Raw genomic sequence first — 24,013 nt, 5'->3', positions numbered from 1 at the left:
GTCCACAATCTCAAGACTTTTGGAGCGGCGCGGGTCGTTGGATTCCCTCCCCTTTGATCCAAACCCGTCTGGATTCTGGAGTGCGTCCTTACGCCCTTCGTCGTTCCTTCTGCCTTTCTCCAAACGAGGGTTCCGTGTCGTATGGCGTCGCTGCGGTCTGCCGTCGGTACCTTGCTTTTTTCCCTTCTTACTGGACTTTGTCGTGTGTTTGAAGGGAGCGGTCAAGCGTTAGAAAGAGGAGGCTAGGAGACGAATTGCTTCAAAAAAGGCGTCTAATGAGAATCGAATACGAAAAGAACGCGACCCACGATAGCCGTTTAAGCGGCCGACTGTCAGTGAGAAAATGTTAGGCAAGCGTATTGATCGGCGATGGCAGAGACCCGATCAAGAGTTCCCTCGGCAGCGTGAGAGCAGTCAGCGAGACGAAAGCCAACATGTGGTTTTCGTAAGCGAGTCTACTTGTGAATTCACGACTTGGAAATGAGCGACACGAGATGTTCTACTGTTGGGATCTCGGAGGGAAAGGGGTCGAGGTGCAAACTTCGAAAGGGGAGGGGAAGAGAGAGGAGCAAGCATATGTCAGGTACCACCTAGGAGAGGAAAGTAGCTCAGTTCGTTCTGGCCTCGGGGTCTCACGCGCCGCCGCAATCGGCAGGGGTCAATGTCGAAAGATGCTGGGGTTTTCGGCGCTGTGGGGATGTCACGGCAGGTACTTCTCTCACGGAACCAAAATCCAGTTGAATGTAATGTACATGCATAGTGAGCGGATCAACATAGTGAGCGGATCACTTTCCCCTTCTTTCTTACCTTTCCTCCTTACAACAACTTTCCTCTACGCACGACTATGGAATCCTCCTCAAATGAAAGCCGCATTATTCTTGCACTTAAAGCTATCCAAAAAGACCCAAAACTATCCGTACGAAAAGCAGCCTCTATCTACAAGATCCCATTCTCAACCCTTAACTACCGACGCATCGGACGACTACCACGACAAGAAACGCGATCGAAATCAATGAAGATGACTGAGCTAGAAGAAACAGTGATTCTTGAACGAGTTATTGACCTAATCGATCGAGGATTTCCACCGCGACTTGACGACGTACGAGATATGGCTGATTGCCTCCTTGACGAACGCGACGCGACGCGTGTTGGACCCCGATGGGCAGAGAACTTCGTACGACGTCAACCACAACTAAAGACGCGTTTTCGACGTAGAATCGACTATCAGAGGGCATTAGCTGAGGATCCTGCAATTGTGCAGGCCTGGTTTGCCCTCGTACGAAACACAATCGCAAAGTACGGAATCCACGATGACGATATCTACAATTTTGATGAGACAGGCTTCTTGATGGGAATGCTGTCGCACGCAAAGGTTGTTACAACTTCCGACCGTAAGGGAAGGCCTCGTACGAAGCAGCCTGGCAATCGCGAATGGGTTTCTGTCATTCAGGGCGTATGTGCAGATGGCTGGGCGCTGCCTCCGTACGTCATCGTCAAGGGCAAATATCACCTCCTCTCGTGGTATACCAATGGCCAATTCCCACCCCAATGGCGCGTCCACCCTAGCGAAAATGGATGGACTACAAATGAGATTGGCCTAGATTGGCTACAGCATTTTGAAAAGTGCACAAAGTCTCGTACGAAGGGTGCTTTCCGGCTCCTAATCCTTGATGGCCACAACAGCCACAAGTCCACCAAGTTTGACGATTACTGCAAGGAACACAGCATTATTGCTCTTTGCATGCCTCCCCATTCATCGCACGAGCTCCAGCCTCTTGATGTTGGCTGTTTTAGTCCACTAAAGGCGTCGTACGGCAAGGAAATTGAGAAAATGATGCGGATGCAGATTACGCACATTACTAAGGACGATTTCTTTCCTGCCTTTAAGGCAGCCTTTTTTACTTCAATGGGTGAAGAAAACGTACGAGCTGGCTTTAGACAGGCTGGCCTTGTCCCTTTTAACCCAGAAGTAGTTATTTCCCGGCTGGATTTCAAGCCAAAGACGCCAACACCATCCAACTCACGCCCAAGCAGCCAGGGCTCCTGGGACCCAAAGACACCAACTACAGCACATGACGCCGTACGAAGCTCTGCATCACTTAAGAAAAGGATTACTAGTCATCAACATAGCTCACCAACCCATTTGTACGAAGTAGTTGACTTGCAGGCTAAAGGTATTAGCAAGTTAGCACACAAACTAGCTCTTGTTGAAGCTGAGTGCCGTGGGCTTCGTACGGCAAATGAGATACTAAGCAAGCGTCGGAGGGCTAAAAAAACCCAACTACGTCTTGGAGGGTCCCTTAATGCAGCTGAAGCAGAGGCAATCCGGGTAGAGAAGGGTATTGTTGATGCTGGAGGCGAAAATGTGCGTCAGGAGGGAGCTCGTACAGAGGGGGGTGAATTGCGCGGTCGGCGATGTGGCAATTGCGGAAAGACTGGACATAACGTACGAACATGTCAGGTAGTTTGGGAGACCTCTGAAGAAGAGGATGATAAGTAGTTTTAATTGATTTCGTACGATGCTGCTGAATTAACTTACAATAATAGTAGGAAGGTAGAGAAAGGTGATCCGCTCACTATGTTGATCCGCTCACTATGCATGTACGTTATACTATATTAGATGAACTCACTGCATAGCACAATCGACGCATTCGCGACCCTCGTCCAGACATATCGCGACAAGCACAGGACAAAGATTCTTAATAATAAAAAAAGGAAAAGAAAAAAAAAACCCTTGAAAATCAAAAAAGGAGGGAAGGAACAACATGAGGGACGTTGTTCGCCCTCGATGCTCCTTTTTCCAGTCTCCCTTTTCTGAATCTGGGGCATGGTTGATGACCGCCGTTAGTGATCTAGGCCCCTATGCATGCTATTCCTACAGCAGCTAGGCCTATTGCTGTGTGCCAGAGCCTAGATGATGGACGGTTGGTGGGGATGCAAAGGAAGCTCGGGCCTTCAGGAGTAAAATCGATCGAGAACGCCAACTGGAGCAGATGTCTCTGGTGCCAGGTCCCGCTTCGTGGGTAGTGCTAAAGCGCGCTGATGCGATGAGATGCCCTGACTGGTCTATCTCAAGTTGCACTTGCAGTAGCGTCAGGTACATGATCGTACCGCCCGCCCGCCCGCCCACAGCAACTGGAAAGGCATCTGGACAGTGGTTCCACACTGCACAAGTAGTTGCGATGGCAGCAGGCCCGGAACCTTGGCGTCCATCTGGTTTCCCCCCTTCGCGCTTTGTCTGCCCGGTGTCGCAAGACGTACCAAGCGATGCTCAGGGGGTCTGTCTCCTTTTTCTTTAGATGATGATATCTCTCCCAAGATGTCTGTGAGAAAACAACCCCAGAGCCACCGTTGAAAGCGGTCTGGCTGGCTCTTTTCGTCCGGTACTTTACTTGCAATGCGAGCGTACCGGGGCAGTCGGGGGTCGCGGCATGGATCAAGCCTCCGTCTCGCTCCAGTTTGCTGTGTCGTCCAAGGTGACGAGGGGCTTACCGCGCCCCGTTCCCAAACCGATTTGGTCTCACTGCCCATCCTCAATGGGGGATATCCCAGCTCCCAGCGACGTCGCTTTCGCCAGTTGACTCAGTCCTGCGGCACACCCATGCCAGTTACCGTCAGGACCGTAGTGTACAGATAAGGTACACTATATACTTACATGCCGGAGTGGTTGTCGATACATTCGACGTGGTTCACGGTTCGTCGGTTGATCCGTTTGATTCAGCTTTGTCGTCCCCGTATTCGACAGATCACCGACATCCCTTTGCGAAGTCGAAGCAGGGCAACTCAAACGTTCTACGGACATGTGCACGCCGGGCACGGTGCGAAGGAGAGACAGAGTGGGGCTCCCATTCAATACCGGCGACAATTCCGACGAAACGAATGAGACCGGCGCGTCCATCCACTTTGTAGGATCCTTTATAAAGCCGCAAATTGCAGTGCAGAGACAAATGCATGGCCCATTGCAGCAACTTCACGACTCGCCTCGCAAACAAAACAGCCCAAATCTGTCCCACCAAAGATTCCGTAGGGAGATGTATCGGCTCTGACATGTCTATGCTTTGGACGGGAAGTTGATCGTCCTCATAAATCAGAACTCTGCTAAGCTTGTGGTCCGTCACCTCATCGTTCCCATCTTAACAGCTCAAACGGATGTTTTCCTATATGCCATCGATTGTGCAGTGCATTGTATTAGCACGCAGGTGCCTCGCGCACAACACTCTCATCGGTGTCGGCCGGTGTCTCAAGGTAGAAAGCGCGCGGACTGGAAACGTCGATCCGGCGCGTTATCCAGGCGCGGCGATTGACGCTTCCAGACAGCACCTGTCCACCAAGGGGTTCGCACTTCACCCGCCAGAGTTGTGCGTCTGACGGGGCCCTGGTCCAACTGCCAAGGCTCTTTAGTTTCTCACAAACGAACAGGTTCTCCTACAGCGTGGTCATAAATCTTTATCCTTTTCTACACAACAAAATGCCCCTCGGCCAGCCCCCCCCCCCCCCCCCCCCCCCCACAACTCACTCGCCTTGGGACTTTCAGCGGCTCGCATCGCTTGAATTGATCAGACATGTCACTGAGGACGGCTATTGTTTTTCGGTCAACGCTCGACCAGCGGCCTTTCCTCACTAAGTGATGCGTGTGACGTGAATCCTAGTCAGGTTACGCTCCCTGGACCTTGAAAGTCCGACCACTTGCCGTCTTGCGCTCCTTCTCCTCGCTATCTGGGCGCGCGCGGCGCAGAACTACAGCTTGTTAGTCGGGAGCGCCCGTCGGGAGTTAAACGGTATGCTCTTACCTTGGAGGAAGTCTGCTGTGCGCTTACGCATGCGCGAGTGGATGTATGCCTTGGACGCCTTGATATGGTAGTGAAAGTAGTCTCGGAATGTCTGGATGTGGGAAATGACGTCGGGCATTCTCTGAGGTGTAAGATGGCGAGGAAAGAGAACTATCTCAAGAAATTAGAACAACGACAATCTGACAGTGCAGACCACCTACCAAAGGTAACATATCCGATCTCGCCCGTTCCAGTGTCTCTGACTCCAGGAACTCCCTGTAGCTCCAAAGGAGGGTCATTTCTGAAGAGCACCTGGGGAGCGTTCTGGATAGCCCGCCGGCGGGCATCGACGAATTCTTGGATAAAAATTTTGCCAAAGACGCGGTCGGTCTCCTCACGAAATATGGTGCTGAAAATGACGGTGACACGGTCGTGGCTGGCCTTGACGTAGATGGCCTCCTCCTCGCGGTAGTGAATAGCCATGACCTCGCCGCCCTCGCGTACACCCTGCGGAGCCTCCTCGGAGGTGTACTTGGATGCCTCCTCCTTCAGCTTGTAGTGCTCCTCGTACGCGGCCTCGAAAGGAGCAGCCATGGCGTTGCGCTTCAGCAATGCCATCTTCATGATCAATGCTTCTCGTTCGTCTGCACAACTTGTCAGCCCATACAGCACCAGTGGTGGTAGTGGAACTGACCCTTGTCCTCCGGGAGGTTCTCAAGATCGATCAGGACAGAGAAGTCGTAGCCGGCTTCCGGCGGTACCACATATTGGCCATATTCCCTCTGCAGCACCTGCTCCGCCCCGTACTTCACCAGATCCTTGTAGCATCTTATTTGAATGGAGAGCTGAATCTTAGTCTTCGTCTCGGGGGTCGAGATGTGGTAGATGACGCCGTCGAAATCGGAGACGGTCTGGTCGATGTGTGCGGGAGGGGCACTGCCTTGGAAGTCAGCTAGCTCTCGAGCATTGGCGACGGAAAGTCATCTGACGCACCCGGAGAATCTCTCAGTCAGCACCGACTGTATGAGAACGTTCTGATAGTCTAGGAGAAGCATCTTGTCTGCGGCCAATTGCCCGTGTGTCTCCTGTGATGTTGTTGCGTCGTTGGTTGCTGCTGATGCCTCGCACCTGGTGGGGCCTGACGTGGAGGTCAATGTCGCTGTCGAGTGTCGGAGCTTGGTGGCTGTGATGCTCATGCGGGGCCAGAATACCGGATATACCTCGGCTTGATTCGCACCATGTTCTTATCGATAAGTGGGAAACTTTTTTGGATGGAAGGTGGGAGGTTCAACTTTAAAGATTGGCCATTATCGGTCGCATAGCAAAAGTAGCCATTGACAAAGGGCTGTTGGCGCCAGAAATTCAGCAAAAATGGTCAAGTCATACTTGTGAGTCAGTCGCGCTGTCTCTAATATCATGAGGTATCTAATGTTGTATCCTACAGAAAGTATGAGCATAGCAAGTCCTTCGGCATTGTCGCATCCAACACATCAAACCTCGTCTGGGCCCCCCTAGGCAGAGCTGGTAGTGGCACCGGCCAGGCAATTGTAGCTGCGAACGAGGATGTTTTGTGCTGGGATATCAAGAAGGGCGAGCTTTTGAGTAGGTGGCGCGACGAGAGAAACAACGTACCCGTCACTGCGATCGCGCAGAGCAAGGTTGACACGGATGTGTTCGCGGTCGGATACGAGGATGGAAGCATTCGGCTGTGGGATAGCAAGATCGCGACGGTGATTGTCAACTTCAACGGACACAAATCAGCCATCACGACGCTGGCATTCGATAAGTCGGGCGTGCGACTGGCCAGCGGCTCCAAGGACACCGACGTCATTCTCTGGGATCTCGTGGCTGAAGTTGGCCAGTTCAAGCTGAGGGGGCACAAGGACCAAATCACTGGGTTGCAATTCGTCGAGCCAGAAGGACAGGTTGAGGATGAGGAAAACATGGCAATGCTGGACAGCGATCCGTCTGCCGAGGGTTACCTCCTTACCACAGGTAAGGACTCTTTGATCAAGCTCTGGGACTTGTCCTCGAGGCATTGCATCGAGACGCACATCGCACAAACGAATGGCGAGTGCTGGGCTCTGGGACTCTCCCCCGACTACAGCGGGTGCATCACGGCCGGAAATGAGGGAGAACTTAAGGTCTGGTTTCTGGACACGACGGCACTCGCCGCGTTGAAGGGCCAGGTTGACGCGCCGCAAGACACCAAATTCTTGCACGACAGAGGGACACTATTCCGCCAACATAAGGACAAGGCCGTGGAGGTGGTTTTCCACCCGCGAAGAGACTATTTTGCAGTCCATGGCACGGAAAAGGCGGTGGAGGTGTGGCGCATCAGATCCGAAGCCGAAGTGAAGAAGTCTTTGGCCAGAAAGAGGAGGAGGAGACGTGAAAAGGCTGGCAAGGAGGCGAAGGAGGTTGGCGATGGCGCGGCTGAGGGCGACGAGCAAGCTGATGACATCTCCACCGCGGAGGCCAGTGACTTTTTCATTCGGTACGTCATCGTCCGGACGGGCGGTAAGGTGCGGTCAGTCGATTGGGCTGTCAACGGTGGCAGCAAGGAGGTTCACTTGCTGGCCGGTACGACAAACAACCAGCTCGAGCTCTACAGCATACCCACGAAAGAAGGTTCGAAGTCGAAAAAGGAAGACGTGCCCGAGTATACGCGGTCGTTGGCAGTAGAACTCCCGGGACACAGGACAGACATCCGCGCCGTGTCGCTCAGCTCCGACGACAAGATGCTGGCCACGGCCGCCAACGGAAGTCTCAAGATCTGGAACATCAAGACGCAAGCGTGTATTCGAACGTTTGAGTGCGGCTATGCCCTGTGCTGTGCATTCCTGCCCGGAGACAAGGTGGTTGTGGTGGGAACCAAGACAGGCGAGCTCGAGCTCTTCGACGTCGCTTCCGCAAGCCTTCTCGACAGCGTCTCAGCGCACGATGGCGCTGTCTGGTCATTACAAGTGCACCCGGACGGTCGATCCGTGGTGTCCGGCAGTGCAGACAAATCGGCCAAGTTCTGGGATTTCAAGATTGTCCAAGAGGAGGTTCTGGGCACCACTCGCACAACACCAAAACTGAAGCTCGTCCAGTCCAGGACCCTCAAGGTGTCAGACGACATCCTGTGTGTGAGGTACTCCCCTGATGCCAAGTACATTGCCGTCTCCCTCCTCGACAACACCGTCAAGGTCTTCTTCACCGATAGCCTCAAGCTCTATCTTAATCTGTACGGCCACAAGCTCCCCGTCCTGAGCATGGACATATCCTACGACAGCAAGCTCATCGTCACGAGCTCCGCCGACAAGAACATCAGGATATGGGGCCTCGACTTTGGCGACTGCCACAAGGCCCTCTTCGGTCACCAGGACTCCATCCTGCAGGTGGCATTCGTCCCGCACAACTCGGACGGAAACGGCCACCACTTCTTCAGCAGTTCCAAGGACCGTGTCATCAAGTACTGGGATGGCGACAAATTCGAGCAGATTCAGCGCCTCGACGGCCATCACGGTGAGGTCTGGGCCATGGCCGTCGGCCACACAGGGAACTTCCTCGTCACTGCCGGCCACGACAAGTCCATTCGCGTGTGGAACGAGACAGACGAGCAGATCTTCCTCGAGGAGGAGCGGGAGAAGGAGATCGAGGAGCTCTACGAAAAGACGCTCACCACCTCGCTCGAACGCGACCAGGACGCTGAGGACCAGGACGGCGAGGTTGGCGCCGCCTCGAAGCAGACTGTCGAGACCCTCATGGCCGGCGAGCGCATCGCCGAGGCCCTCGAGATTGGCATCGCCGATCTCAGTCTCCTCAAGGAGTGGGAGGACGCCAAGAAGTCGAACCCGCACGCACCCGCGCCGCAGCGCAACCCCATCTTCCTCGCCCTCGGCAACATTACTGCCGAGGCGTACGTTATGAGCGTGCTGAGCAAGATCCGGGCTTCGGCGCTGCACGATGCGCTCCTCGTGCTGCCTTTCTCGACTGTGCCAATGCTCTTTACCTTCCTCGACCTCTTCGCTCAGCGATCCATGAACATTCCGCTGACGTGCCGCATCCTCTTCTTCATGCTCAAAACGCACCACCGCCAGATCGTCGCCAGCCGTACCATGCGCGGCATGCTCGACGGCATCCGTGCCAACCTGCGCGCTGCGCTCAAGCGCCAGAAGGATGAGATGGGCTTCAACATCGCCGCGCTCAAGGTCGTTGGCATGCAAATTCAAGAGAAGAGCGTCAAGGACTACGTCGATGAGAACTGGGATGGCGGTGACGACAGCCGAACCGTCAAGAAGCGAGCCTTTGTACAGGTTTCGTGATTATCCGCGTAGAGGTTAGGATGCGCGGAACTAAAGGTTGGATGGCACGGGAAAGGAAAAGGAGATAAGATGGTGTTGATAATCGTGAGATTCCCTGTTTTCCTATCGTTTCTTCCGAGATATGGAGGTGCGTCGCCAGGTGGTGGAACTGCATTGTTTCGGCTTCAAAAAGTGTCTTTATGTGCTATTCATCCCGATCTACTAGAACAAAAGAAAAAGTATTGCTCTTCTAATGCTCGTTTTCTTGATCCGTACCTAATATTACATGGGCCCTCCTTCGCCGAGAGTCGGTCGTATTGTGTACACTGCCATTGCTAGCTGGTTTCTGTCTGTGTTCAATGGCTCTTCGCCTTGTTCTTCGAATTGCCCCGCGTTGGCAGAATGTCACTCTGTGCGACCAACTGCGCCAGGCACCAGAGGTAGCAGATACCGAAACCCACTGCTCCGATCCCAACGTTTGCAACAACCCAGAGGTCAGGCTTGTTCGCGGGCGGCACCACAACCCTCTCTGCCACGTGCCAAGCAGTCATCATGACGTAGAACGCGCCATGGAGAAGGAATGTTGCCCACTGGCGCATCCAACCCTGGTCCTCTTGGAAGTATGCGCTCAGTGAGGTGGGTGGAAGACCGAGAAGATAGGCCCAGAGCAAAGTGAGGACAACGTAAGGTACGCCAAGATCCACCCGCTTGAGGAGGGGGAACATTGTCCACGCGCCTAGAATGTTGGCAAATCCAACCCATGCCCTGACGTCTCGCGACAGCCCTTGCTTGCCGGCGAGAAGTAGCGTCATGGGCATGAGAGGGAGAAGGGCGCTCTTCTCATGGACCTGGTAGCTGAAGAGGAAGAAACCCCATGCTGTTGTTGCGAATGCGAGCGGCAGAAGTAATTTACGGGGCCGGAAGAACAGAATGAGGTTGGGCGGGATGATTGACGCCAGTGTGGCAGCAAGGGCGCCACGCTGAAGAAGGTCGGTGGGATATTGGCGGAGCTTGATTACAACATTGAGGGCGCACCAGAAATTGGCGACTTTGTCCTCGAAGAGACCACGCGCGAAGGGAAAGATGCGGTGGACCATCTGTATGAGTTGCTCGACAACCGGGTAGTAAATGGCGTTGGTGTCGAGAAGGTCCGTCAGCCAAGGAAATAGGGGCAACGTAGGCGGCGGCCCCTCATAGTCAGGTCGCGCGTCGATGCCCCGGTGAGCGTCATAGAGGGTGCCCAGAACAAGGGGCAGAATCAAGAGAGCAAAGGCCGCAACGGTGGCGAGCGCGATGCCGATGAAGCGGCCGGGCCTCAGAGGGAAAACACAGCTTCCCAGGAGGAAAGAGAAGACGGAGAAGGCGTAGTAAAGGGCCATCTGCTTGAAGCCGAGGGCTGCAACGAAGAAAACTGCGGACCAGAGGTATCGGCCGGCCAGCATGCTCGACATACTTGCCAGCACGAAGCCGAGCATGACCGTGTTGTATTGGAAGTGTACATGGTCGATGAGAATTGTGGCAGGCTGCATCAGGATTGCGACGAGGGCCATCCAAGCAGTCCAGGTAGGTACGTTGCTGCTCCTGGAGAATCTTCGAACGAAGATGACGGCCGCGGGGATGTAGATGAGGTATTCGGAGACGATAACGGTGGCTCGCATGAAGATCTTGAGGCTAGGGTCGTCGGATCCTCGCGAGGTGTATAGCTCGAACCAGGTCGGGTCGATGAGGGCGCCGACCTTGCCACAGAGCCAGCTATGGTAGGCCGTCAGGGGCGGGTAGTCAAGCCCCCACCATTGGAGGTCGTGGAAGTACCACTGTGACACGGGGATCTGTGTTGTGATCTCCATCCAATGCCGTTGCGCCTCGTAGTCTCCGAACATGGGGGGGTTCTGGAAGCCTATAAAGAGTATAGAGGTTAGCATGGCTTCGCTTCAGGTCAAGCGGATGGAAGGCGGCGTTTACCAGAGTATCCCCAGAGTCCAGCTGCCCATCTGAATAGACCGACTACCATGAGAATCAAGGGTAGGACCTCCCATTGCGACACAGAGCCTCGGGCAGGCCATAGAAACGAGGCCAGAGGAAAGACAGGCACCTTGACGAGAGCCTCCTTCTTGAGGATTTGGCTCTCTATGCTGGGGTTGCCAACACTGCTACTAGCCGCGTTCCCGCTGCTGGTTGTCTTCTTGCCCCTGCGCCGGGGCTTGTGTGGAGAGGAACTGTTCATTGCTCTTGCAGCTCATTCGGCAGTCGATGCGTTCCCAGTGTGCAGCATGAGACAATGAGCAGGCTTTGTTGAGCTCCTGGTAGCAGTGGTGGGCAGTCTTTGCGAATGAAATTCGATGGAATTCAATGAAATTCAAGGGTCCACGTCGCGTTATTGAACAGCTAGTACGTTGGAATCTAGAGTACCTACCTAGGTCAGTAGGTACCTAGGTAGGTACTACCCTGAACAAGGTCCCCACATCCCGGGCGCTAAAGGCAGGCTCAACTGACTACCTGTCACGCCTTGGTTTGCGTATTCTTTACACATTGGGGAACATCGCTGGGTGGAGGATGAGGTTTCCAAACACGTGACCATATCTGGGGTCAGAAGACTAGCCTTGATTGGCTAGCCTGGGGATAGCCAACGTCACAGGGTGCTGCCATCTCACTGACAACTCTCCATGTTAGTGGATGGACGATGGTTGAGACAACTTGTGCTTGCTAACCCATTCCTACCCATCTCGCCATATTTGCTTTTCTTCTCGTCGACCAGTGACAAGCTTGCTCAACGATGCCTTTCCCCTTTGTCCTTCCGACGACCTCGGCTTTCTCATTCTCATCCAGCTTCGGCAGCGACACTCACCCATCACTGCCCCTCAGTTCCAGCACATATCGCGGGGTTGTGAGAGACGCTCTCAAGAAACACAAGCGGTTACCGCCCACATCGCAATCCTCCCATGTCTCCACGGTCATTGGCGCTCTGAACGGTTACATCCCTTATCTCCTCGCCATTGACGCTGGCCTCAACCCGACAACTCAGTCCGGCGATTACATCAATCTTAACACCAAGGTGCCGCCGTCCATCGAATGGCGACCCACGCTCTCAGACAACGCAGTGCCCGGCAGAGAGCAGGCCCGGGTGAAAGTCCAATCCATAGACCATGAGATAGCATTTACACTTTCTACCCTGGCTAACTCATACACATTGGTTGCCCGGGCTGCTCTGCACCCTTTGTATGTCACAACACAGACTACGCTGGACAGTCAGCAGCGCACAGCCGCCATCCAAACCGCCACCAAATACCTCTTGGACGCCGCATCCATCTACGACTACATAGCCTCTCGTGCAGAGAGGGTCCAGGTCGCACCACCCTGCAGCGACGTCTCGCCCTCAACCCTTCGGGCCATGTCGTCCTTGGCTCTCGCTGAGGCGACTCTACTTGCCGTGTTGAAGGACGATCCCTACCCGGCCATAATTGCTCAGGATCGCAACAAGAACGATCGCGAATGGATGTACAAAGCCCCCGATATCCCCAAGGTTCGTGCCCACCTCTTTGCGCGCCTCTGCCTCGCCGCCGCCGAGCACGCCGCCCAGGCTTCCTCTCTTTGCCAAGCTGCGGGGCGGGGCTCCAGCAAGATAAACGAGGCACTGCTCCGCTATCTCGAGGATCTCCGGAGGGCTTGTCGCGCAAAGGCCTGCCGCTTCTTCGGAATCGACGCCGAGATTGGCGGACAAGTCGGCGTGGCCATTGCCTGGCTTCAGGCCGGCCTCCAGGAGTTGGGGATCGAGTCCAAGCACTCTAACAAGAGCACTGGTTTCGGGCGTATTAAAAAGGAGTGGAGCGAGAAACGCGAGGAAAGAAAGATCGAGAAGGAGACAGCATGGGGTGCGGACGGAGGAAAGGGCGAGGAGACACGCGTGATTGAGTTCCTCGAAGGGAAATGGCACAAGCTCAATGACACGGTAAGTTGCCCCTTTTGCACCGGCGATCGGTTCTCAAGAATCTCACCAACTCTCTCCTCAAGATGAATGTACAGATCATACCCCCGATTGGTCCTTTGCTGGCACAGATGCCATCCGGCCGAGAGATGCACGCTCTCAAGTCGTATCAACCACCGACACTGGACCGCAGCCTCCTGGAGGCCATGCGTGCGCCGCCCGAGAGAGGTGATCATTATGGTGATGCCTTGAGCTCAGATGACGAAGCAAAGGGTCACGCTGGGCCACCTGGTGGCTATCCTGAATCGAGACCTGAGTACAGGAGTGCGAGCACGTCCTATTACTAGTCGTTGCAGCGGAGCGGGCATCTGTTCTCTTGTTTTAGGAACGTTAGAAAGATCACTCATGGTGGGACAACCTAGGAAGGTTTCTCTGAAAATACTACGCTTTTGGGCTAACGGAAGCTTCTCCCTGCGACTTCCGAACATTCACTCCGACCAAGTGCTCGGTCATGAACGCACAGCACTGATGCCCATCATCCGATGCTGCCCAACTCTCCACGAACGCTTTCCCCGCTGGGCATCGAGGGCTGAATCGTTGACAAGTGCCTGTCTACCTGTCTGCCTTGCATGCCTGCATGCCGCGCTCGGATGAAACCCGCGGTGCATGTCTCTCTCACCATCCCCCGGGTCGTCGCGAGCGATCAAGTTTCCTACAACGTCGAGGCCTATTATGGACGAATTGGTTTCTACGAATCCGGAGCGGCCTGTATTGTGCGGAGCCTGACAAGAATAAAGGGGGGAAGCTGCAATACAGGGCTGCTTACAGTCAAAGGGGGGAGGGTCGGTATGAGGGACTTTGCAACACCACCAACCTCAAGCTTCAGATGACGCCTAGGGGCAAAGTTTAAAACATGTATGCTCCCTTCGCAGGCCTTATACGATCTCGGATCTCTTCTCCCCCAAAAGCTTACCGCGGCAGTCAGGCAATGGTGTAGCCCCGTGAGGAGAGGGGAGAAATTCTCCATTAAATTGCCCTGGGACACGCTTCGCCAATTCTGTCAATATCACACACACCAGCTGCTTGGTAGGTAATATTGCTCTTCTTGGGACTTGCTGTTCTATCCGACATTACATCGTAGGTTTGAACCCTCTTCTTCCGCTTCTTGAGTCATACATCAGTCTGCCAGATGCGGAGGCATTCAGTTGCCCAGTCTGGTGGGGAAGACTATTCCCATCGGCGAAGGGTTTCATTCTCGCCAACAATGATCAGCGCCGTGACGTCCCCCTTTGCTAGTACGACCACCACAATAACTAGCGCCCCCTCCTCCAACTCAACCACGAGGAGTAACACCAATAGCATCGTCATCCACGGTCTTCCGCCCGTGTCGCTCCCCTTACCGCTCCCTTTCAAACTCACTGACGTTGACCTGCTCCGCCGCGACTGCCACGTCCACGGCGAATGGGTTTCCTCCCGTAATGACAAGCGTTTTGCCGTCCTCGACCCGGGCACCGGTCGTGTGTGGGCGGCGTGTCCAGACATTACGAGAGATGACCTTCATACCATCATCAAGTCCTCGTTCTCGGGCTTCCAGGGCTTCTCAACTACTCCGGTCCAAGAGCGCGCTCGCCTGCTGACTTCCTGGCACCACCTCATCCTTGCGAGCCGTATCGACCTAGCCACCATCCTCGTCCACGAAACTGGGAAGCCGTTGAATGAGGCGCTCGCCGAAGTTGACTACGGCGCCGGACTGGTCCGTTGGTTCGCCGGCGAGGCAGAGCGTCTCGATCCGGCTTCGCCGTTACCGTCGCCAGCCCCATCGCCGACTGAGTCTCCCGTATCCTCTCCCATATCCGACAACAGCGCTGCTCCGACCATTCCCACACCAGGGACCGGTGCCTTTCCGGGGAAACGGGGCGCGATCCTCAAGCAACCGATCGGCGTCGTTCTTGCCCTGATTCCATGGAGCTTTCCTCTCGCACTCACACTCCGGAAATCCGCTGCAGCGATGGCGGCTGGCTGCACTGTCATCGTCAAGCCGTCCTCAGAAACACCTCTCTCGGCACTCGCCTTGGCCTGCCTAGCAGACCGCGCGGGCTTTCCACCTGGTGTGCTCAATGTCCTGACAACAAGCCTGGGTAATACGCCGGTGGTATCCGAATCGCTGTGCATGCACCCGCTCGTCAAGGCCGTGAGCTTCACGGGAAGCGCCCGGGTAGGGAAGCGAGTCGCAGCGTCCTGCACCCGTAACCTGAAGCGATTGTCGTTGGATCTAGGTGGAAACTGCCCCTTCCTCGTATTTGAAGATGCGGACCTCGAGCAGACTGCTAAAGACCTCGCGGCGCTCAAATGGCGACACGCGGGACAGGCATGCGTAGCGCCGAACCGGTGTTACATCCAGCGGCGGGTATATGAGCCATTTTCGAACTTGCTCATCACCGAGACCCGGAAGCTGAAGCTCGGACACGGGATGGCGAAGGAGACGACTTTGGGGCCTGTGACAACGATCCGCGGGCTGTACAAGGCAGAGGCGCTGTGCAAGGATGCCATGAGCAAAGGAGCTGTCAAGCTACTTGGCACAGGGAGGCGGGAACCTGGAGATGGGTACTTTATGGCGCCGACTATATTAGGAGATATGACAGATGGGATGCTGATGTGTCGGGAAGAGGTCTTTGCACCAGTCCTGGGGTTATACGTATTCGATACCGAGAACGAGGTTGTAATCAGGGCGAACGACACGCCGGTTGGGCTGGCAGGATACGTCTTCACCAACAATCAAGACAGACTCTGGAGGATATTTGATCGACTAGAAGCCGCGGTAGTTGGAATGGTCTGTTTTCTCGCCCCCTTGATTGTAACTTTGCGAGGTCGGTGGAAGCGGACGACTGACTATTCGACAGAACACTGTTTCCTTGGTGATGGATACACCGGTCCCAGCAGGAAACAACGGCAATGGATACACGCCGGGGCAAGCCACAGCCTTGGACGAATTTTTGATCACAAAAGCAGCCGCGATGCCACCATCATGAGCGACATACCAGCACAGGTGTAGGATAAGGGGATCGATACCATCCCAGTCTGAGTGCGACATGCCAGTAATACCTCTAGAATTTCGGAGTTGCATATAGCTTCAGTTACATGTAAAAGACAGCTTAGTACTGTTCCCTCCAGTTTATGTTGTCGAATTCCATTGAGAAGAACTATATTCATGACAGTAAAATGCACCTGTCACTAGATCTTCTCGGCAATGGGAGATTTCCGTCTCCGCCTTCTGTCGAGGTTGCAGTACAGAGCTCAGTGCCCAACAGCCCGCATGCCAAAGCCGGCAACACGGAGGAATCTTTTCGGAATTCTTAGACCCCCTTGAACCTTTTAGGCTCTCGTGGTTGATTCTGGTTCTCGATATGGAGAGAATCGATCAAACCTATGACTCAAACGCCTTGGTCTTCCCAAAAAGATGTACGTTCTCTAGATGATGCAATTGCTCTCTGGTTTCCGGATTGACTGAAAATTCAAAACCAGTTGGACAGTATTAGTATACAGTCGTGATTAGCAAAAACTGTCGTCTTGCGAGTTCATCCATAAGGGGGTAGGGCCTGCTCAGCCCATGTATCCTCACCGAGCTACGACTTCTTTTTCATGGTCATTGTGGCAACGAGGCCTTCTGGGAAGCTGTGAAGAAACCTTCGAAAACTATCATGCTCATTTTAGACGGGAGAGAAGCTCAGAGCCAAGATGGTAATCGAACAGATTTCCTCGAAATGTTGAAGCCCATTTAGGGGAGTTTGCAGGAGCTGGAAGGGAACTCATGGATGAGTAGTTTTTTCGGAAATGATTGAACTGGAGCCGGCGGTAAGTCCCAACCATAAATAGCGTCCTGCCAACATGTTTCTAGACATGGGAAAAATGTATACTTCACTGGACTGGACTCGTGCTGGTGTACATGGATAAGGGTTCGTTCAGCAACAGTCGGTGCCTAGAGTTAGCCCTCAAGATACTCGCATGGGAGCTCAGTAGGTTGCAGGTTGTCGCGATTAACACCGACACTCGACGAACGATTGGCTGGGTCGCGTGAGACAACGATATCGAATGCGATATTTAATTCCCATATGGCGATTTCAGCGTAGTTGGCATGGCCTCATCATGCTGGGTTGACAGATGCGCACCTCCGATCGAGCAGCGGCCTGACAAGACATGCATGCTTATCCACGTCTCAGATGAAGAGTAAGTGCCCGCCCACCTTCACTTACAGCCCAAACACAATTTTCTAATTTGTAAGACTTCGCTTGTATATAGTATAATGAGAGCCGTTTGCAGCTGGCAGAGTCATTAGCAGTCTATGAACAAATGAACAAGACATCGCCATCATCAACAGCCTCACTTCAGGGGGATGGCTTCTATTTTGGCCATCAACCCCGTTCAACCCCGTTCAACCCCCATAAACTGATGCTATTCCATTTACTTCTTTTCTTGGGTAGAATGAGCGAATGCGGAAAGGCTGACCTGCCACCCACCACACCTGCGCTGCGCGAGCCTAGTTCTGACCACAATGTTCGACGCCACATGGGTTCAAACACATTCTGGAACCCGGTTAACGACCTCTGAAGAGATTCAAGTCTACGATGTTTGAAATGCCTGCGTGGGCTTCTTTTTGAGCGGTGTTGGGCACGGCCATGCCTGGCCCAACCAGCGACGACCACACAACGATAGAGTCAATGCACCAGGAAAGTATCAACTGATCCAGGGCCCTATCTAGCAGAGCAACCAGACAAACAGCGATGGGAATGGTTTTCTTGGGAAACTCCGTAGCGGCACCAAGCCACAATATTATCAATCTTCAGCCAAGAACTGATAGCGACTCACAAAGCCACGTGTGAGTTCGAAATATGCCACTTTACCCCTCACAGTCGGCACAAGCCTTTCAGAGATCTGAACGAACCCATCAATCTACATTCTGCGCATCGAGGATGTAGCATTCAACATTGAACAAACCTTGAAGACACCACATCCTGATTTCGGCACAAGCAAGGCCGGCCTAGATGGGACACCCCTCCTTAGGCCAGTATGGGTTATACTTCTTATGTTCCTTGGGGAAAGGATACTCTCACAGCTTCATTGGTTTTGTCACAGGCCTTTCTCACAGACTATGTAAGCATAAATATTGTGAGTTTCTGCACATCTATGCAGTAAGATTGGTAACACTTGAAGGGTGTATCCCTCCCTTATCGGATATGGGCCAAAGAGACCGAAATCGATCATACACGTAGGAGAGAAACATCCAACACTTTGTGTTTCCTTGCTCTCGTGTGTAAATCAGCTGCGGGCAATCTGGGATGTGGCCATGACGAACACATGTACCACCCAAGGAATAGGCCCGATGTTTGATCCTCCAGGCACGCGCTTTGCCGCCGATCGTCGAGTTGTTGATCACGGCATGGAATTGCAGGCACATGTTACCACTTGTGGGAATCCTTGTTTCGGTAATCTACAGTTACCACTTCCGTCTGCTGGGTTGATACGAGAAGCATCGGTCTCGTGTGACGATGCCGATCAGCGTCGAATAATCGCCAGGGGAGCTTGTATCGGACCGTGCCCCAACATTCCCGTGGAGGAAACGTGGGAAATGCGAGTAGTAAGGCATCACTGTGACGAAGTTGAGCGGCCCGGGGCTTGTGAGCGGCTCATGTCTCAGCACGACGTGTGCGCCAAGTCTACCTCGATGAAGGCAACCCCTGCAGTACCACTGTCAAATCCTTGTCTTATGTTGGATGGGAGCAGGTAGATGGCGATAGAATGTTTCGCAGAAAGAGTCAAGGGTGATCTCTAAACTTTGGTGGATACATCATAGCAAACAAGGCGGGGGTTAACAAATAGCGACCATCATAGCCTTCTGCACGTGGCAAACTTTACACATCCGCTCATCTTTCAACCTGCAGTGGGGACCCAAGAGAAACATCTCTCGTACGAGTGGCATACCTTCGTTTCTGCATCTCCGCCCATCGACTTGTGACATTGGGCCGTGGACCACCGAGCAGGAAGCAGACGCTCACACACCTGGAAACAGCCTGGAAGGGCAATCCTTGCACTGAATGGAAGGATAATGCTGCTGTGGGGGCATTCTTGTCTGGTTCAACAAGACTTACGGCATTGAAGAGTGTAGCAAACGCCACGAATATACCAAGAATTGATGCCACCGAGGAATGCGGCCAAGGGAGCCAACAGAGCATTCCTCCCTTGTCTAGAGCATCGCCCGCCCATGCGGTCGGCCCAGCCCATCTCTCAGCAAACGGACCGATGCACCACCACCACCACCACCCGTCGGTCATTGATCCGAACCTCCGGATGCGATTTGTCTAACTGGATAGGAAACTGACGGTCTATAACTTGTCCGCCCAGACCGTTCGCTGGCAAAGGGTCCAGATCGACGCCCCACAAGACAAGCGTCTGGGCAGGAACGACACAATCCGGAGGCCACCGAGCCAGTTTCGCCCCAATGGCTTGCGACGAAGCCGAGAGAAGACAGTACTGAAGAGGATGGTTTAGACCACCTCATTGTCGCCTTCGTTCTTCTACTCAAGTGAGCCCAAGACGAGCTTCTTCTCCAAGGCGTACCGTGGAATGAGTTCCCTTCTTCTGCCATCCCGAGGAATATTTGGCTGAACATCGCACAGAACGACTGAAAAGCCGTTGCTTGTCTCAATCGGCCAGTCGCATCTCTTTTCAGAGCTCTATAGTTGCACGAACAAAGGGTCTGTGTCTTGTCTGTGTGAGTGCCCGTAGTGTCAAATTTTTTTATTTTAATTTTTTTAGCCCTTTGACCCTACAGCGAAAGAGAGAAACCTGCTTTCCTCGTTGCGGCAGGGCAGATTGGGACCAGGCCATTCGAAAGCAGCCAAAAATCCGAGACCTTGACTTCATCGACGATCTGTATCACCGAGGGCCATCCACCACTCTTGCTCCCCCGTACGTGAGGCGCGCGCTATCCTGCCAACTCTGTCCGGATGCGCTCACTTTTCTCATACCACCGTCCTAGATAATCTGCTCTTGTATCTAGCCTATATTCTGCGTCCCTTGGCATCTGGCCAGGCAAAGCAGATGGGCACCATTTTGCCGCGGGATGGACTAGCAACCGGGGCGCGCACCCTGCCGGGAGAGGGCCAGCGCAGGACATGACCTGGGGCCGAGACATACACGAGAATACGTCCGCTAGCCTCCGTCTTCCCGTCCTTGGGTGGGAGAAGGGGGGGGGATTCCGTTCTTTCATCGAATGCTGGAGGGCTCGTTTGCGCGTACGACCTGGTGGCGGAGCCGAGAAGATATATAGGAACCCGGATATCCAGCCTGAAGTCAAGCAAAATTTATACGACACCAAGCATCCATCCAAGTAGACAACTACATCTGACTTCACACATAAAATCCAACACACGAGGCCCGGCATTCTTCTTTAGCCATCACCGTCACGCAAAGGAACCGAAATGCTTTCCAGTCGTCTCCTGGCGGCCCTCGGTCTCTTCGGCCTCGTTGCCGCCTCCCCGCAGATCCAGGTTGCCCCCTCTAACGCCGCCGATTGCCCGCGAACCATGTGCCTCGACGGCATCAACCCGGAGTGTAGTCTGCGATGGGGAGGCTGCTTCGACATGTGCCAGCCGCACCTGAGGCCGACGATGCCGCCGTGCAAGTCCACGCTGAGCAGATCGACCGTCTCCAGGACACCGCTGCCGCTTCTCATCCCGACGAGGTCTCCGAGGCCTAGCCTGCCGACCCCAATTCGGAGCCCGTCGACCAAAAAGCCCCTGACACCGACAAAGCCACCTTCCCTGTCTATCCCGCAACCCACGACGGGTGAGAACTGCAGCTCCCGAACCGTCTGCGTAGACTATATTAACGAATGTGGTCAGATGTACGGCGGGTGAGTTTCCGTTCTTCTCCTCGAACTTACCAAAAGCAGATGTAGTAGACAAGTCGGTCGCTAACCCGAGGAACCTGAAGCTGTCACGCTGATTGCCGCCCCTGGCCGTCGTACGCCTCGCCCCCTTGCACACCCAGCGTGACTCTCGACCCGTCGACGCTGCCTACAGAATATTGAGAGAGAGATTCGAGATGCATTCGTGGCGGGTGTAAATGGCGGAATAGGCAGTAGCCGAGAGATAGAGGATGAGCTGTCATGAACATTTATGATTATATTAAGTAGCGACGAGATATTTTAATTGCATGTGAATAGTGGTTTCGTGCTTAACTTGAGCCGGCCGACGAATCCTCTGGTGCATCACAAACTTATGTGAACACCCCCCTTTGCTGTCCCACCAGTCCATCAGTTCGAGTCCCCACAGCCAAAGCAGAGAGAGTAGGTTCTCTTGGAACGAAACGAAGTCTCCAACTTCACACCGTTGTCAACTCCAGGGGCAAGGGCCAGGCTTATCTACGCCAGACCGTATCAGTATGGATGCTAGTGACTCTAGGGAGCGGTTCTGGCCGAGCCAACGCAAAGGGCTGTAAAAACCCTTGGGCAGCGCTGCACTTCCGGTGTGAAGCTATATGTACATTCCTCTTCTTCCACCCCCAGAAGACGAGGAGGGCCGGAGATGAATGTGGTCACTAAGGCGTAACAACCCTTTTAGTTGATCTCTTCACGCTGTACCACAACCATGACAATGACCCAATACAGTGTTGCTTACGTGAATCATGGGTACAGAGAACCAGCTCAGGTGGGAAAGCTAGAAATTGCGGTTTCAGAGCGCCAAAGACATGTGCGATGTTTCTGCATCGATTTGTAGAGATTTAACATCTCTTGTACCAAGCCACCCAAACTCCTCTTTTGATGCACAGCGGATAGAGAATACCGGACATATAAAGCCTACATACACGCCTCCACGCTCCTCGTACTCTGGGTCTAGAGGTCCTTCGAGCGCATCTTCTTGAGACGCAATCCGCCCTCGAAAACGCCACGGTCGACGGCGGCGGCGACGGTAAGAGTACCGCCGATGATGGCACAAAGACCGGTGAGGAAGCCCGTGAATGTCTTGGCGCGCTCTTCGCGGTTGATGACCTTCATGGGGGAGATATCCTGGTAAATACTGTTAGTGAAGGTATTCGAAGTTAGGGGTTGGAAGAACCTACGTAGGAAAAAAAGACACCCGGAATACCACCACGGGAGTGAAGACGCTCCTTGTGTCCCTCGGCGGCGTCATCACCGCCAGCCAAGCTACGCTTGTGACTGGTCACAGAGTACTGGTGAGTCTCGACGCTGCCATCGTTGCCCTGGCCGAGGAGTCCGAGGCCAGAATTTTCCTCGTCTTGGTAGCTGGAAGACTTTTGCCAGTTGAGGGCGAGGTAAGAGGTAGGCACGATCTTGACGAAGTACATGAAGTTGTAGTTGGGGTCGGTGGTCTCCTGATGGGTGTTGTCGAGTGGGTTGCCGTGGTGGTTCGTCCAGGCGTACGCGCGCTTGCCCATCTTCTTGGTGACCTGGTCGGGCAGCTGGGGACCGAAGCGCAGGGAGTGGATGGTATGGGTGAAGTCGTGCTGGGCGTCATCGGGGGTGTCCCAGTAGTTCTTGAGGTCGTGGACGTGCATGTTTCCATTACTGAAGCTGCGGCCGGGGGCAAGGTGGAAGTTTCCGACGACCTTGTTGACGCGCAGGTTGCCCTCTAGGCGGCATCCCTCCTGGCGCTGCTCCTCTAACCGTTCGGCATAGTGTTCGCGCGTGCACTGCTCGACATTCTCACCCTTGCCGAACGCCCACGAAGCTTGTGCGTACGCCTCTCTGACTTCCTCGCAAGTGTTGCAGCAGCCGGCCTTCTGCGCGTTTGCCGGGGCCTGGGCACCGTAGCAGGCGCCGCAATAGTTGGGGTCCAGGTGCTCGGCGGTCGCCTCGCGGGAGTGTCTTTCAGGGGGTTGTCAAAAACGTTGCCCGTCGAGCAGGGTACTAAGTGGTACTCACAAGTCCAAGGCCTTCATGTCAATGACGCCGCCTCCCTCCTTCTGGGAGCGGAGGCGAACCTTGTTGACGCCATGTATGACGCCGTGCTGCTGCTCGCCGGAGACATCCATAACATCCAGGGTTAGAAGCTCGCAGGGCATCTTGGGGAAGGTCATGTTGAGATGGATCTCCATGCGCTCGCCTGTAACAAAAGCGCATTAGCCCCCATTGCCTCCCTAAAGCTGGTTATTGTTCAAAGAAAAGTCCATACCTCTGCCCTTGTCTACTATCAACTCGGGGTGGATCTCTATCTTCCGATAGTCAACCCATTCTCCCCAGGCCAGCCAAAAGACCACGATCAGCGAGACGATGGTAACGATTCCACCGGAAGTCGTACGAACACGCGCCTCGTCGACGGTTTTCGTGAAGGCGTCAAGCCTCGTAAACCTCGATTTTGCCGGCATTGCGAAGGTCGAAAACTAGGGAACCTGGTAGGAGGGCTGTCGATCTCTGTCACGAATTAGAGAGCAGCCTTGCGGGCCACTCTGGGGACAATTCGACGGGAGAGAAGCCCAAGTGCTGTAGTTTCGCAGCGATGCGCCAAGAGCAAAAAGAGCAAAGTTAAAGGAGTGGCGGGAGGGAGAAAGGGGCGATGTCAGGAAGTGAAGAAACCCGCCTGACCATAAGAAGAGAAAATTGACGCTTAGAGAGTCCTTGACGTTGGAAATAACGGGGGAAAAGAGCTGTCTCACAAAGCCTCGGGGTTTGCGCATCTAGAAGTAGAGGCCACCTTCACTTAATTTCTGGCCACGCATCCCGTCCAGCTCCAACTTGCGCTAAAGGTGCATCGTCAGGGGTTCCGCACGGGGCAATGAGGGTCCCGGTTCCTGGGTAATTGTCGGCCGTTGGCCAATGGAACATGCCGTCCGGCTCGAGAAAGAATCCATAATCGGATGGTCCGTGCTTAAGCTGCGATTCTCCACTGTAAAATATCCCCAGCCTGGCGACAACCAAGGCTGAGTGAAGTGCTGTGGATCGAGAAGTCAACACCAACGTGATCATCGAACGTCGCGTCGTCTGCCCACAACATTACAACCTTACACTCGCATCAGCA

At 54.1% G+C, this 24,013-nt stretch overlaps 7 protein-coding genes across 7 annotated transcripts; 4 read left to right on the top strand and 3 right to left on the bottom strand.

Moving 5' to 3' along the window:
- Positions 1–4,654: 4,654 nt before the first annotated feature.
- CH63R_00441 (Arp2/3 complex) lies at positions 4,655–5,824 on the bottom strand (the record flags this gene model as incomplete). The annotated part of the gene is made up of 5 exons (XM_018295416.1): positions 4,655–4,737; positions 4,791–4,940; positions 4,991–5,413; positions 5,464–5,705; positions 5,763–5,824. The coding sequence occupies 5 exons, from the start codon at positions 5,822–5,824 to the stop codon at positions 4,655–4,657; spliced, it is 960 nt and encodes a 319-aa protein (XP_018163778.1).
- A 316-nt stretch (positions 5,825–6,140) lies between these two features.
- On the top strand, positions 6,141–9,079 carry CH63R_00440 (WD domain-containing protein; the record flags this gene model as incomplete). The annotated part of the gene is made up of 2 exons (XM_018295415.1): positions 6,141–6,157; positions 6,214–9,079. 2 exons carry the CDS (start codon positions 6,141–6,143, stop codon positions 9,077–9,079), a joined length of 2,883 nt encoding a protein of 960 aa, XP_018163777.1.
- A 335-nt stretch (positions 9,080–9,414) lies between these two features.
- CH63R_00439 (ALG8 glycosyltransferase family ALG6) lies at positions 9,415–11,282 on the bottom strand (the record flags this gene model as incomplete). Its single annotated transcript, XM_018295414.1, has 2 exons — positions 9,415–10,955; positions 11,021–11,282. 2 exons carry the CDS (start codon positions 11,280–11,282, stop codon positions 9,415–9,417), a joined length of 1,803 nt encoding a protein of 600 aa, XP_018163776.1.
- A 549-nt stretch (positions 11,283–11,831) lies between these two features.
- CH63R_00438 (pH-response regulator protein palC) lies at positions 11,832–13,327 on the top strand (the record flags this gene model as incomplete). The annotated part of the gene is made up of 2 exons (XM_018295413.1): positions 11,832–13,004; positions 13,067–13,327. The coding sequence occupies 2 exons, from the start codon at positions 11,832–11,834 to the stop codon at positions 13,325–13,327; spliced, it is 1,434 nt and encodes a 477-aa protein (XP_018163775.1).
- Positions 13,328–14,244: 917 nt separating this feature from the next.
- Positions 14,245–16,032, top strand: CH63R_00437 (Aldehyde dehydrogenase; the record flags this gene model as incomplete). Its single annotated transcript, XM_018295412.1, has 1 exon — positions 14,245–16,032. The coding sequence occupies one exon, from the start codon at positions 14,245–14,247 to the stop codon at positions 16,030–16,032; it is 1,788 nt and encodes a 595-aa protein (XP_018163774.1).
- A 4,423-nt stretch (positions 16,033–20,455) lies between these two features.
- Positions 20,456–20,733, top strand: CH63R_00436 (uncharacterized protein; the record flags this gene model as incomplete). Its single annotated transcript, XM_018295411.1, has 2 exons — positions 20,456–20,588; positions 20,627–20,733. 2 exons carry the CDS (start codon positions 20,456–20,458, stop codon positions 20,731–20,733), a joined length of 240 nt encoding a protein of 79 aa, XP_018163773.1.
- A 1,137-nt stretch (positions 20,734–21,870) lies between these two features.
- Positions 21,871–23,363, bottom strand: CH63R_00435 (Copii-coated vesicle membrane protein; the record flags this gene model as incomplete). The annotated part of the gene is made up of 4 exons (XM_018295410.1): positions 21,871–22,044; positions 22,098–22,863; positions 22,921–23,101; positions 23,171–23,363. 4 exons carry the CDS (start codon positions 23,361–23,363, stop codon positions 21,871–21,873), a joined length of 1,314 nt encoding a protein of 437 aa, XP_018163772.1.
- Positions 23,364–24,013: the final 650 nt, after the last annotated feature.

This window comes from Colletotrichum higginsianum, chromosome 1 (genome assembly GCF_001672515.1).
Source record: "Colletotrichum higginsianum IMI 349063 chromosome 1, whole genome shotgun sequence".
Lineage (NCBI taxonomy): Eukaryota > Fungi > Ascomycota > Sordariomycetes > Glomerellales > Glomerellaceae > Colletotrichum > Colletotrichum higginsianum.
Note: the sequence above shows the minus strand (reverse complement) of the source record. Positions and strands in the feature narration are given on the sequence as shown.